At 37.5% G+C, this 12,769-nt stretch overlaps 5 protein-coding genes across 5 annotated transcripts; 2 read left to right on the forward strand and 3 right to left on the reverse strand.

Moving 5' to 3' along the window:
* Nucleotides 1–1,786: 1,786 nt before the first annotated feature.
* GCK72_025836 (uncharacterized protein) lies at nucleotides 1,787–2,877 on the reverse strand (the record flags this gene model as incomplete). The annotated part of the gene is made up of 4 exons (XM_003105543.2): nucleotides 1,787–1,901; nucleotides 1,952–2,473; nucleotides 2,521–2,790; nucleotides 2,843–2,877. The coding sequence occupies 4 exons, from the start codon at nucleotides 2,875–2,877 to the stop codon at nucleotides 1,787–1,789; spliced, it is 942 nt and encodes a 313-aa protein (XP_003105591.2).
* Nucleotides 2,878–5,455: 2,578 nt separating this feature from the next.
* On the forward strand, nucleotides 5,456–6,605 carry GCK72_025837 (uncharacterized protein; the record flags this gene model as incomplete). Its single annotated transcript, XM_003105489.2, has 5 exons — nucleotides 5,456–5,574; nucleotides 5,621–5,846; nucleotides 5,906–6,114; nucleotides 6,186–6,411; nucleotides 6,456–6,605. The coding sequence occupies 5 exons, from the start codon at nucleotides 5,456–5,458 to the stop codon at nucleotides 6,603–6,605; spliced, it is 930 nt and encodes a 309-aa protein (XP_003105537.2).
* A 1,368-nt stretch (nucleotides 6,606–7,973) lies between these two features.
* GCK72_025838 (uncharacterized protein) lies at nucleotides 7,974–8,285 on the forward strand (the record flags this gene model as incomplete). The annotated part of the gene is made up of 1 exon (XM_053736508.1): nucleotides 7,974–8,285. One exon carries the CDS (start codon nucleotides 7,974–7,976, stop codon nucleotides 8,283–8,285), a length of 312 nt encoding a protein of 103 aa, XP_053580074.1.
* Nucleotides 8,286–9,732: 1,447 nt separating this feature from the next.
* GCK72_025839 (uncharacterized protein) lies at nucleotides 9,733–10,899 on the reverse strand (the record flags this gene model as incomplete). Its single annotated transcript, XM_053736509.1, has 7 exons — nucleotides 9,733–9,765; nucleotides 9,808–10,041; nucleotides 10,085–10,189; nucleotides 10,243–10,281; nucleotides 10,329–10,580; nucleotides 10,631–10,720; nucleotides 10,786–10,899. 7 exons carry the CDS (start codon nucleotides 10,897–10,899, stop codon nucleotides 9,733–9,735), a joined length of 867 nt encoding a protein of 288 aa, XP_053580075.1.
* An 837-nt stretch (nucleotides 10,900–11,736) lies between these two features.
* GCK72_025840 (uncharacterized protein) lies at nucleotides 11,737–12,314 on the reverse strand (the record flags this gene model as incomplete). The annotated part of the gene is made up of 5 exons (XM_053736510.1): nucleotides 11,737–11,785; nucleotides 11,840–11,939; nucleotides 11,991–12,060; nucleotides 12,114–12,188; nucleotides 12,234–12,314. The coding sequence occupies 5 exons, from the start codon at nucleotides 12,312–12,314 to the stop codon at nucleotides 11,737–11,739; spliced, it is 375 nt and encodes a 124-aa protein (XP_053580076.1).
* Between the last annotated feature and the right edge of the window lie 455 nt (nucleotides 12,315–12,769).

Below are 12,769 nucleotides of genomic sequence, written 5' to 3' on the forward strand. Positions count from 1 at the left end.
ATGGTTTAATAATGTCAAGGGATTAAGCAAATGGCAATTAGTAAGGATTAGTGAGAAAAATATGGGGGACTCTGAGGAGTGTTCTGATAACTTTGACTTCGCAAATGGTAAACAACACTAATAATGAGTCAAGCTAGGTTTGTTGAAAAATGTAAAATTTGGATGGCAGAAACTTGAAAAATGTTGCTGGTATTACTCAAGAGTCCAGGTCATACCTAACAGCCTATTTATTAGACTTGTCACGGGCCAGGCCATGCCAAAATCAAAAATAATCTTATTGTTTTCGACTAAAAATTCAAAATTCAATCAAAAAGCAAATATGTATGATAATTTAAGCACTTTTACTCCAAATTTTCGAAAAACTTCTAAAAAAATTTTGTTAAAAATGAGTACCCTCTTTTGAATCCGCACCGGCCCGATTTTTTACAAGTCTGCTTTTTATCCAGTTCGATTACTTCAACTTTGCAGTGCGTGTTTCTGGTTAAAATTATTTTGTTCATTATTGTTCTTTTTTTCTCAGTTGGTGATGCCACTTGTTCCTTTTATCATACATGTCTTTTTTGTAAGCTGAATTTCCCAACGTTTCTTGTCTATCGGGCATTCACATAAATCAAATCTTGTACGTTTCTATATGTGGGATACGAGAAAAAAACAACTGTTGCTTGGAAACATTTCGAGAGCATTCCCCCACACAGCCTTTACCTTCCCTTCTTTTCATTTCATATTTCGTTTTCCATCGGCTTGCCTTTTTTGGAATATGGCTTCTCAATCGAGCTGTGAGCCCATTTTGGATAAAATCCACATTACGCAACCGGAGTTGAAGGATTACATGTGAGTCACTATTTCTATTACAGCTTTTGAGAGACAGAAAACAGTTTTTCTTTTGAGTATGTATGGTCGGAAAACGATCCAATACTAACTTTCCTGAATTTAGAATTTGTTGAAACTTGAAAATTGCAGATATCTTCCAATTCTGAGTCTGAACTCGTTCCGGAGAAGCGGTACTTCTTCTGCCAACCAATCTGCTACCTCTTCTCGGTCTGTGCCTGTTTCGCACATATCTGCTGCACTATCTGCGACTACGGGGAAGTTGATGAGGACGATTTCGACTTTTAATTTTTTTTTCAACTCTGTTTGAAATACTGAATAACGATTTCAGACTTGTTAGCATTGTGTTTGTTTTTCCAACTGTTTTCTTACAAAGGAAGTATTTGGAGACGCGACCCTCAAACGATCTATAAATTTGGTTACAAGTACGTTCGACTACGTGTAGTCCATTTTTGCAGTCAAAACCAGCTAAATGTCTCTGCGAGCTGAGTTATGAGCTCTCAAACTTTTCGACCGATTAGGCTGTTTCACATGGAATTCTAAATCGGCGGTATATACGCCGCCGCGCGCTTCCTTATGTGCTTTCAGCGGTTCACCAGTGCTTGTACGTGAAAAAATAAGAGCATCCTGCGTATTCCATTTGCCGATTCGGAGTCCATGTGAAAAGCCTAACCATATGGAACATATTTAGCCTGTTTTTTAGATGACAGAAATGGATTTCCCGCAGTCAAAGGTGCCTATTTCCAAATTTATAGACCGTTTGAACGGCTCGTCTTCCAAGGTTTCTCTTGTTAGTATGGTGACAAGCAGTTTTCTTAATGTAAACAAGGATATTTGAATACCAATATATATTCCCAACACTGAAAACAAATTGTGAGAAGTTTGAGTACAATATACATACGTCAGTTAAGATAACCAACAAATCAAATTAAAAAAAACATCGGTGCGGATTTCATGATCAATCCCTATTCGAAAGACGGTTGTATTGCTCAGATAGCATCCCATACAACACTTGTGTCAGCGCGAGATCAACGCACCCTCTCGACAAGCGTGGGAGTGTGCCTTTGTAGAACCTGCAAGATAATAATAAATACAGAAAGTTTTTTGAGACTTCACAACAAACCCCATTAACTTTTCTTCTTTCCAGATGGTCTTGACACAATGTACAAAGTTTTTGAAGTCCCTCCCTTGGAAACTTTGCATACGAGTTTTAACCACATCTAGTGGGGTGCTCATAAACACTGCCACGCTGGCAGCAGTCACTCCAGTCATTGCAAGAATTAGTAGTGGAACCTCTTTTGTGTCGTTTCTATTTTTGTAGAAATCCTTGAGCAAATCCATGATAACAAACTTGATCATCTGATCCACTCCAAGTTTTAAGACTGTAGCGGTCACTCCTTGATAGATACCATGTGCTCCTTCCTTTTTCAGAATATTCTTGGTTTCTTGAATAATACCACACGGCTTCGATTGTTCTTCCGAACCTTGTGCTTGAATGTATTTCACTTTTATTGTTTCAAAAGGAGTGACAGCAAAGACAGCCTCTGCAATCCCTGCGCCAAAACCACAGATCACTTTCTGCTGGGTAGAGAGGACTCCAGTTTCACCTACTGTTTTGCTCTTGAGATACTCAGCTGCTCCAAATCTGAAAATATTCAACTGACCTGTACTGTACGTATATCTGGATGTTACCTGCAAGAGACTGCCGCCAGTTTACCACTAAGAGCAATTGGTAATCCTTTGTATAAGCCATATACTCCATTCTTTCTAGTGATTTGTTTGACACAATCCCAATTTCCTTGATATCTCGGTGCATCCATTTTCCCATCCAGTTGCATTTTTGTTTTCACAAACTCAGCAGGGAATGTGAGACATTGGGTGATACATCCCGTAGTTCCACCAACAGCCATTCCACGAACCATTTCATGAGAGAACTCATTGCGTGTCAAAATCGGGTAAAAGCTGCAAGGTGTCATGATACTAGACTATAGTTAACAAATCTGAACTTGCATACCTCAATGTTAAACTTCGTTCGAATGTATCATCCATATCAACTTTCAAGACTTGTAAGACGACGAGAATAAACTATGAAAAATGATTCGACCGAACAGGTCATAAGATGGGCGAAGCACTACCACAAAACCGTTTCGAAAAACGATCAAACTTCGTTCCCATTCGATTCGAGTCTCTAGACAGACATGCAAATGATGGGAGCTGCATGCAGACAGCCAAAAGCCAGAAATCATTGTCGGTATCGATACAATAGTCTATGTCGATGTTTGATATGAAATGGAAAGATTTTTGGGAAAGGATCAATGGTAACAAGCAAAAAACAGAAACGGAGTTGCAGACCGTGTGGACTAGAAAATCTGAAAATGATAATGGAACTTCATTACAGGGTGCGGCATAAATAGTGATACAAATGTTTGGGCCAGCTCTGGTTCAGGCACATAACTCCAGGCGCATCCAAATATATGTTATGTTATCAGTTTTTATGTAGTTCTTAAGTTCTCGAAGTAACAGATTGTAATTTTCAATTTTACGCTGGTGGCAACATTTTTTCTCCAGCCAGCTCCATTATCGACTGTATCAGTGTGTGTGAAATGATTTTTTGTGAGTTTCAAGTAGGTGAGAGTGCCGCAAATGCAGGTCTTTAGAAAAATAAAAAGTAGGGAATGTATTGTCATATTCAAGACCTACTTGAAAAATATATTTACAGTATTTGCTCCTGCTCCGCCCTGGACATATTTCGGCAAACAGAGGATCAGGTCTAATTTGGACCGGAGCGTGAGAAAAGTGGGCTACGGCTTTGAAATTTAAACAATAATAGTTCAATAAGATATGAAATTAAAGCTGAATATTTTCTCATTGTATTCCGAAAAAATCACTGTCCTAGTTCAAAAACTCAGGATTTTATGAACGCTGATAGCTCATGAGCTCCTCCTTGGCACGCACAAAATTATTAATTTGATTCCAGTGTTTACTCATGAAAGTAACTGGCCATAAAAACCGTCCAGAACATTAAAAACAAAACGAATATAGCAAAACACTTATGGACATTTTGATAAAACACGAATTTTCTCGATGAGACTGGAGACCAACATTCAGTCCCGGTTTTAGTCGGAACCTACCCGTTCAGCTACACTTTTTACATTTTGGTCCATCTAGGAACCAAAATTAGTCCGAAACCCTATTTCACGGTTGGAATTTATTGTTTGGTCACTTTTCATCTTGAAAATCATTTTTGGGCATTCTAGAAAGTCAAAGCGCCTGTCCACCGCACCAAAACTACCTAACAGTCATTCAGAGACGATTTTCAAGAGTTCACCTGAATGTCGAAATGGGTGCCTATCTCGCCAAAACGCGATTTTATCAAATTTTCAAATTAGGGATATCAGAGCCAGAGAGTTTCTTAACAAAAAAATTTTGGTTCGAATTCTCTGAATTGTTTTCTGTATAAGTACTGGGACGCTGAAGTCGTCAACTACTTCCGTGCCTAGGTCGTATCTACCCAAAGAGATCGAGAGCTGTAATTCAGGAGAAAGGAAGGCGGATTGAAAATCATTATTGAATATCTTTTCTGTAGTGAATAAATAATTTTTTTGCAAAAGGAAAAGATGTTTGGATGTTTTTGAAAAAAGTTATAACGTTTTTTGCGTGTATCACTATTTATGCCGCACCCTGTAATATTAGATATTGTCTGATATGAGTTCTCTTAATATATAGTTTTACAGATTCATATTCTATTGAAGTTTTTGCCAGATTGAAACAAAACGGTTTAAAAACCGTGAATTTGTATTTCTCTTACTGTACACAATTTTTCTATCACTGAAATAAAGCCAGCTACCGGTCTAGTTTTTTTCCCATAGAGCACCGTAATTTCCCAGCAAGTCCTAATGTCATGTTAATACGCTCGACTTCTAAGATACACACTTCTTGGTTGGGTGCCTTGTGACCGTCCCCTTCTTTTTGTTTCGAAACTCTCTCTGGGTCTCTCCTCCCATCGGTACATTGCATGTTGTGGCGGTGTCTAGGACAATGACATTTAGGTATGATTTACAACCCCCGATTGAGTTATTGCTCGATTGTCGGTATGCTTATGAGAGCGCTTTTCGCTTTACGCGAATAATAGAAATTGGAAAAAAGATCTATTTTTATCAAACCTGTTTTGTTTAAATGACATTAGTTTGTGATAATCTTTGTTTGTTGATTAATATAGAAAAACTGTTCGTTTTTTTTGTATTTTGAGAAAAATTTCTAGCCACAGTGACAAGGTAAGAAGACACATGTCATATTAAAATTTATCATTATCATAATACACTGAACTACTCTCACAAGTTGATGTACGTAACAAAAACATGCATCCATTCATTCCTTCTTCATTCAAATTTCCCTCTGTTTTTCTATAAAAGTATAATTTCGTAGTATTACTACTTTGGTTTATGACCTCAAAGTAAAACAGACATTGAAGTCAGACAGACAATCCCCCAACTTCTCAGTTCCTTTAGAAAGTGCCCGCCTGATAGTGGCACACATTTTTCTTTTGAATACGCTTCTCTCTTCTCAATTTCTTTCCTTCAGTGCTTCCTAACTTTTATCATAAAAATAAACCTTATTTTCAGAATCAATGGCGGTTTCTAACCTCGGACCACAGAGCTACAACGTTGAGGGTCTTAGTGACTTCACTTACAATGAGAAAACCCGCAGACAAGAGTACCGTGTTTTCTGGAAAGGTTATTCGAAAGAGTGAGTACATTACTTTTATTTTAAGTGATTAAAAAAAAATTCTCAGAGAATCTACGATTGAACGCTCCAGTAATATTGCATCATCCGCAATATATTACTACTGGATAAACACACGATTCATCCTGCAAGAAATGAAAAAGATTGAGGAGACGAGACCACTGAATGAGACTGAAAATAAAAAGAAAATGATTGCTTGCCTTGCTATGCAAAATTTGCATAAACTCCAGCAAGCTGGAACACCGTTCGACGTTGGTGTGGAGAGTTTTGCATTGGTAAGTGCTTTTTTTTCTGGAAAAAAACTGAATGCTCTGCTTAATTCATATTGTTTCAGCCTCTGCATCAAAAAATCACTTTGTATCGTCTCCAAAATAAACATGATGATCCGTTTGGAGAACATCCAAAAAGTGAGGAAGAGTTCGCCAAATTTGGTTTGAACGGCGTCCTCAGTTTTGGGCAAGTGGAACGTTTGTCACACTTCCGGTATGAAGAAGCGACAAGAAAACAAGAATATCGTATTCAGTGGTCAAACAACTCCGGAAGGTGAGAATTTGCGGTTTTTCTGATTTGAAATAAAAAGTGGCCTTATTTAAGAAAAATAAGTTTTTTTTCAGACAATCGTGTATGACTCAAGCGGAATACATCTCTTCATCCGCTATCTTCAATTTCTGGCTCCACGTCTACGACAATCTCAATAAGTGCATGAAAACGGAGAAGACACGGGAACTGAATGTAGAGGAAAAGAAAGTCAAGAATTCTAGCTGCCGAGCTATCCAGCATCTTGAAAAAATGAGAACAGCAGGTCAAAACTTTCGTCCCGGGTGCGATCCGTACAGTTTGGTATGTGTTTAACTAAATTTTTTGAGTCAATGAGTTTTTTGTAGCCACACTACCAGAAAGTGAGCATGCGCCGCTTGGTGGCCAATCACTCGGACCCATTCGGTGATTCGCTGAAAGATGGCGAAACCGACTCAGATGCCAGCTCGATCGAGTCGGATGTTGAAGTCTCCTCTGATGAGATAGATTCTGATTGAAACCCCGATGAATCGTATGCACCGCCACCGAAAAGCAAGAAAGGCTCTGATTTGTTTTAAATGTTTTTGTTTTGATGGAAATTTCATTTTTTTTGCTTTCCAGTATAGATTATTTTGGCTTTCTCCCTCTCTCATTTTCTTGTCTTATTGCACTTATTTTGAATCCCGAAATTCTAATTTCATTTGGTTTCTTTCTTGTTGTTTCGTAATCTATCTCACTTTTTGTTCTCATTCTCGATCAACCATTACGTGATTGCTAAAAAATTAAAATAAGTTTATCTATTCAATTAAATAAAAGGTTAAGCTAGTGAGTACTGAAGTGAAGTGATGTTTTGTTCAGATGACAGATGTGGGTTGCTTCTCTTTATCTCCATTGTCAAAGCCACTTTCGGCTGCTCGAGCAGTACTTCGTTGGTCGTAGTTGTCACTGGAAACGCCAGCAAGACGGGTCTGAAAAGAAACATACTGCCCACGGGAGTTGGTTATAGATTCAGAACAAACTAAGATAAAAATTACCATCCAATAGTTTCACCGCATCTTCCTCTGAATAGCGCTGCGATTGAGAGCCACTGTGATGAAATTCCATTACCATTGTCAATCAATTGTCATTTTCGTATCAATGGAGTGATTAGCTTTTTGATTGACACCGAATGACAAAACTCCACCCTCATGGCTGTTGAATTGCATTTTTTTTCTGGCGTTCATCATCGGGCCTTTTCAGATTGGCCAGTATCTTGGAATCCCTTCGAGAAAAACAAACTGTGACATGAAACCATTTTGCGGTCGTCAGATAAAATTTGCTCATATGATTTGTCTTCACACACTTTGAATCAATCTGTTCTGTTGTGTTTTCTCGCTTAAGCAGCTTCTAATTTTGGCAGCACATGAAGGGATAATAATGGACCAGTTGTCATTTTAGTGAATCGATTGTTGGCATTCATAATCTGAAAATGACAAAAATGTTTCTGAACGCCTCAAAGTTTTAGCTACATGGTACAAGAAAATAGATGAAAAACTCACTTTTAACACGATTTCGCTGGTCACGTAGCAGCACCGCTATCTTTTCTGGTAGGTCTTGATTGCGAGTGGCACTGCTAGTTTTTACAACTTCTTGTTCACATACTGATTCAATTTGCCGCAATTTTTGACACAGCTTCTTCGTAAATTGTTGGCCAAACAAAGTAATCCTATTGAGATCGTTGCCATGCCAGGAAACCTTTGGTTAGCCGCTTTCTGGTATCCATGTTCTGAAAATCACGAAAGTTTTAACGAGTTCTTCAAATTTTTAGCTTTATCGTAGAGAAAAATGAAGGAAGTACTCACGTTGGAACTGAATTTCCGATTTTCAGGTCACGGAGCAGCACTGCAATGTTTCGAAAAGCCGTTTTCGCTCTGTCCATTCCAGTGTTCATACAATACTATTCTATCGCGTTCTTAGTTTTGGCTTGGGAGTCCTCATGTGATTGTAGTTTTTGCTCTCTGAAGGGATGGAATAATGACGGATGCTTCGCCACGTACATCTATGGTGAATTCTCTGCTTTCCCGTTTACTTATCACAACAGTCATCGATTGTTGCTCATATCAAGTAAATCAACTCTAACAACATCGAAAACGACAATCCAGGAGAGCCGTTACGGATTTCCGATCGTTCGGCAAACTGAAGCTGATTCGAGAACTTGATATTCCTTACTGGCGTCACGTTTTTAATAATTTAATAATTAGATTTTTTTTATAATTAGTTTCTCCGAACTTCGACAGATCTGGTGCTGCTTTCTGAAACAAAAAATGATTTAGTTGATGAACGTAACCATGTTTTATGAGAGCTTCAATTTCATGAGCTGCCAATCACAGTTTTTGTCAGCTTATCGTATCTTCCCTCGCTTGATCTTGCTATTAATCACAAAAACTCACTCTTTATGTTATTCTGCCTGAATATCCGCATATTTTACGAATTCATTGATTTTTTGTTTTCCGATCTGTTTGGAGCGTTTCCGAATAATTCTGTAAGACATTTCATGCCCACGGAGAAGGTTTCAAGAAACTGAACAAATTAAAAGAAAAATTGACCGGTGAAACAACAAAAGTAGTGTATTTGTTCGTTTTCCTCTTATCAGATGTATTGTTGTCGTTGGAGGCATCGCAGGGTCTGAAATTAAATGTTTTATACCATAACTGTACTGAAATTTTATTGTTAAGCACTTTGCAAATGTTTTCTGTCTAAGAAAAGTGGAAATGAATGAGTAAAAGCAATAAAAAGCATGAAGAAAATTCATTTAAAAAAAGCGAAATCAATTAAAGCGCCAGCGTTGCAACAAGCACGTCAACCAAGCCCTTGACGCGTTTCCCGTTATCGCTTGCAAATATCACAAATAATGTCTATGGAAAACGGTAGAAAAGGCTCCAAATCCAAAGTTGATGAAATAAAAAACAATATTTATATTAGAAAAATTACTAAAACAGTGAAAAATACAAGAAAAACAATTGCAATGAAAATGGACGAGGTGTAAGATGTTTTTCAAAGAATTCAGTTTTTGCTTATTCGAAACGACAGGGCGATCAGAGATACAATAATTAAAAGTATGAGTGTATGAGAAATTGATAAAGTAATGATACTAGAACCAGACGAAGGTTTACCTCTATTTTCAAGCAGAAGTTTACAGCAGAATCAATATTTTATTATGTTCATATTCACAAAGTTATGAATCAATTGGCAGTACTTTATAAATCTTCCTCGAGTGTTAGAAGCTTTGTATAGAGCTCTCCAATTGTGAACACTAGGCATTGTAGACAACCAGTTTTTTTTAAAAATAAGTAACATAAAGTGTTAATCAGAATGTTATAAAAAGTAACAAACACGGCTAATATCTCTTATTCTATCACAAATTGTTGATTGTACATGTTCGCCTGGGATTGGGAGAGGTTATCTCCAGAATTCTATGTTTAGGAAACAGTTACCGGCCAAAACGTTGTCATAAAACCAACAATTTCCGCTGCGAACTTGTTCAGGAGATCTGAGAAAGTTTGAAAAGACAGGCCGTTGTTATTGAACCTGATTTATATTAAAAAAGAACAGTTTTAACCAAATATTTTTATTATCTCGTAAGTAACGCAGTACAAAAAAATTTAGTTAAGCATCTGGCTGCAATTTTCTCTTTAATCCCTGAAAAAGTAATTTTTGGAAATGCAAAACAAAATAAATTACCTGACGAGCACGCGCAATGTTTCTGTTGTAGTTCAAGTGAGCAGCTCTTTGCTTTGTGTCCAATTCGAGTTGGGAGAAATCGATCATCAATTTTGTAAGTCTTTCCCTTCTTTCGAGGAGACCCTTTTCAAAATGAGCAATTGTCTCATTTAAAAAGACTTCATTATTTTCACAGTATGCAAGGAGAGGGTGACGATCGTCCGGAATTTCCTCATTTGGGGTTAACTGCGTCGCCTGGAAAGCAATATATTCTCTAAATTTTGATAATTTTGCAAACCTCGGGTACGGATGGACATGAGGTCTCAATCTGCTTGTCGAACACAGTTTTTATTCGATGATGAATAGTGATTTTATCAGCAACTTCCTGCTCCACGAGAAACTCCTGCAACAAAGAATAAAGGTATTTATTAAATCTAGAAGACAAAAAAAACATACTGTCATCTCGCGGTGTAACATGAGACCATCTTCGGTGTCCTTAATAAAATTTATATATGCGATGGCTTGAAAATTTTAAATCTTACGTTTCCCGCTTCAGCCTCAATTTGGTTGAAGTCAGGGCAATCTGCTTGTTCTCTCTTGATCTCTTCATTTTTTCTTTGCATTATTCTGTATTCCTCACAAAGTTTTGTAAATGTGATGTCCTGCTCCGTACTCTCTTTTTCTAGAAGTTTGATTATATTTTGTTTTTCTGCCGTCCTCTTTTCTGTTCCGTCCAGTCGTTCAGCAAACTCGTAAAGCCATTTTGAACGATCCTTTTTGGAAGCGAAGATCATCTAAAAATAAATATGAATGTTAAAGAGAAAGATTCCCGGAAATTAATCACCTGAGGATTGACGAAAGTTGGATACGTCGGTGGAGGAAAACGTTCGATTCCTGAGGGGGGTCCCATTTGACGAACATATGGATGTGGTTCCTGCAATAATGATCGGTAGGTTGAAATTGTTAAATTTATTTCTATTTTCTATGAAAAATACTTACAGCCGGTGCATTGAATAGTCTTCCCTCTGCACTAAGGCCGTTCGGCGGTTCACTAGGAATATTCGGTGCAAAAGGTGCAACATTTACATCAGAAGAGAGACCATTGTTGTCCATTTTCAAAAATTTTCTGAAGAAGGAAACGCCAAGAAAACGGAACGAATGAAACGATAGAATAGTGGAGTGGCAATACTCAATTATAAATGTTCCTTTTTGTTTTATTGTCGTTTTATTTCTTTGGGAAGGGAAACATATAAAGTTTACAAACCATTTCTGAAATTTTCTATTACAGTTGAAACTATAAAAACAATTCTGCAAAAAAACGTGCTGAAATTGAAAGAAATTTTGGTGACTAGTACTGGAGAATTGAGAAACTCACTATACGGAATTCGGCTCCATCTATGACAGAGGAGGACATCAAAGCCAACTCTGTCAATTTATTATTTGTATCCTTTATTTTTCTGGGCACTGTAGTCTTGATTGAAATGTTTTTACAAAATTGAGAGTCTCAGAGAAACAGAGACATTTTTCAAAGGAACTTCGGTGGAGCGCAGTTGTAAGAAATGTGCCGAGTTAATGGTTGAGTAGAAATTAGAGCCATTTTTTTTGCAATCATTTAATACCATGGGATTGACAATTAATAGTCTCGGCGCAGTGGAGTTCACATGGGAGCTTGCACAATTTTGCGTTGTCTCATACTGCCCTTTCCCCTCATTTCGCATTATGTTATTACGCGGGTTGATAAGCAAAGAAAACGTGATAGGAGACGTTTTGTGTTGTGTGTGTTTATATGTATTTTTTGCGATGCGCGTCTTCGCAGCCTACAAAAAAATGAAAATAAACAAACTATTGGTATATTATAGAGTTTATTGAGATCTTTATCATAAGGTTGGGTTCAGGTTAATCTGTTCACGGTCGTATGAAAAAAGTAATCGAGTAGTGGAAAAACATAAATCACAAGTTTTTCTGGAGATCCTGAAGATTTCTTCTTGCAGCACGTGCACTGGAATGAGTAGTGATGATTCCAACAAAAAAGAGTTAATTTTTCCTTTCTCACCTTCTTTCGGCTGCTTTTCTCTCTTTCTTTTCGTTTCTGATTGTTGGTTTCCGGAGCGACATTTCCCTGGCTGATACTTTTCTTATCTCATCCGGGAATTCTGAATTTTTTATTTTTGAGTGTTCAGGAAAAAAGAGAAGCTTCTACTCACTAACAACAAACTTAGTCTCTAGGTCTTCGATTTCGGCAACTTTGCACTTTTCACAGTCAATTCGTACCACCTGAGAAAGATCTTTCAGGATAAGTTATCCGAGTTTGAATTTGAAAAAAAAACCTGTGTTGGGTAGAAGCTATGAGGTTTTGAAACAATTTCGTATCTTGGTGTGAACGGTGGCCCTTGTCGTATGAACTAAATAATTTTTTTATAAAAGAGATAACACCAAAATCAACTAACTTTTATACGGGAAGAGCCGTGGATTTCCACTATTGTTGCTTCACACATGCCATTTCTTGCTGATTTCGCGATAACTTCCATTCCGACTTCATATTTAGTCTTCAATGTCTGGAAAATTTACATTAATTGACAAAATCTCAGTATCACTCAACTAACTTACCATTTTTAGTAGCAAGTACTCGAAAAACAACAGAAAAACGAATGATATAGTTGTATAGCTAGTCTTAAAAGCAATACTCGTCCACTAGGCGAAGAATACGCCACTACAATGATAACTTGGTGAGAAGCACGTTTTTGCTCAGTGGGCGTCTCCATAATATAAACACACTAAGGCATGAGACAACAGGTGCGTGGGTAACGGATGAATTTGGCTCATGAGGCAGAATTTCGAGTTTGGAGCAGCTGGGAGGTGGATTAAGGTGTCGAATTTGAATTCGACATTTTGAATGGAAAGTAGACGAGTTCAAGAAGAGGATTCACAATGGTGATAGGGGATCCGATTGAAAAGGAACACTGCACTATAATTACACTAAAAA

The sequence above is a fragment of the Caenorhabditis remanei genome, chromosome X (assembly GCF_010183535.1).
Source record: "Caenorhabditis remanei strain PX506 chromosome X, whole genome shotgun sequence".
In the NCBI taxonomy this organism is placed as follows: Eukaryota; Metazoa; Nematoda; class Chromadorea; order Rhabditida; family Rhabditidae; genus Caenorhabditis; species Caenorhabditis remanei.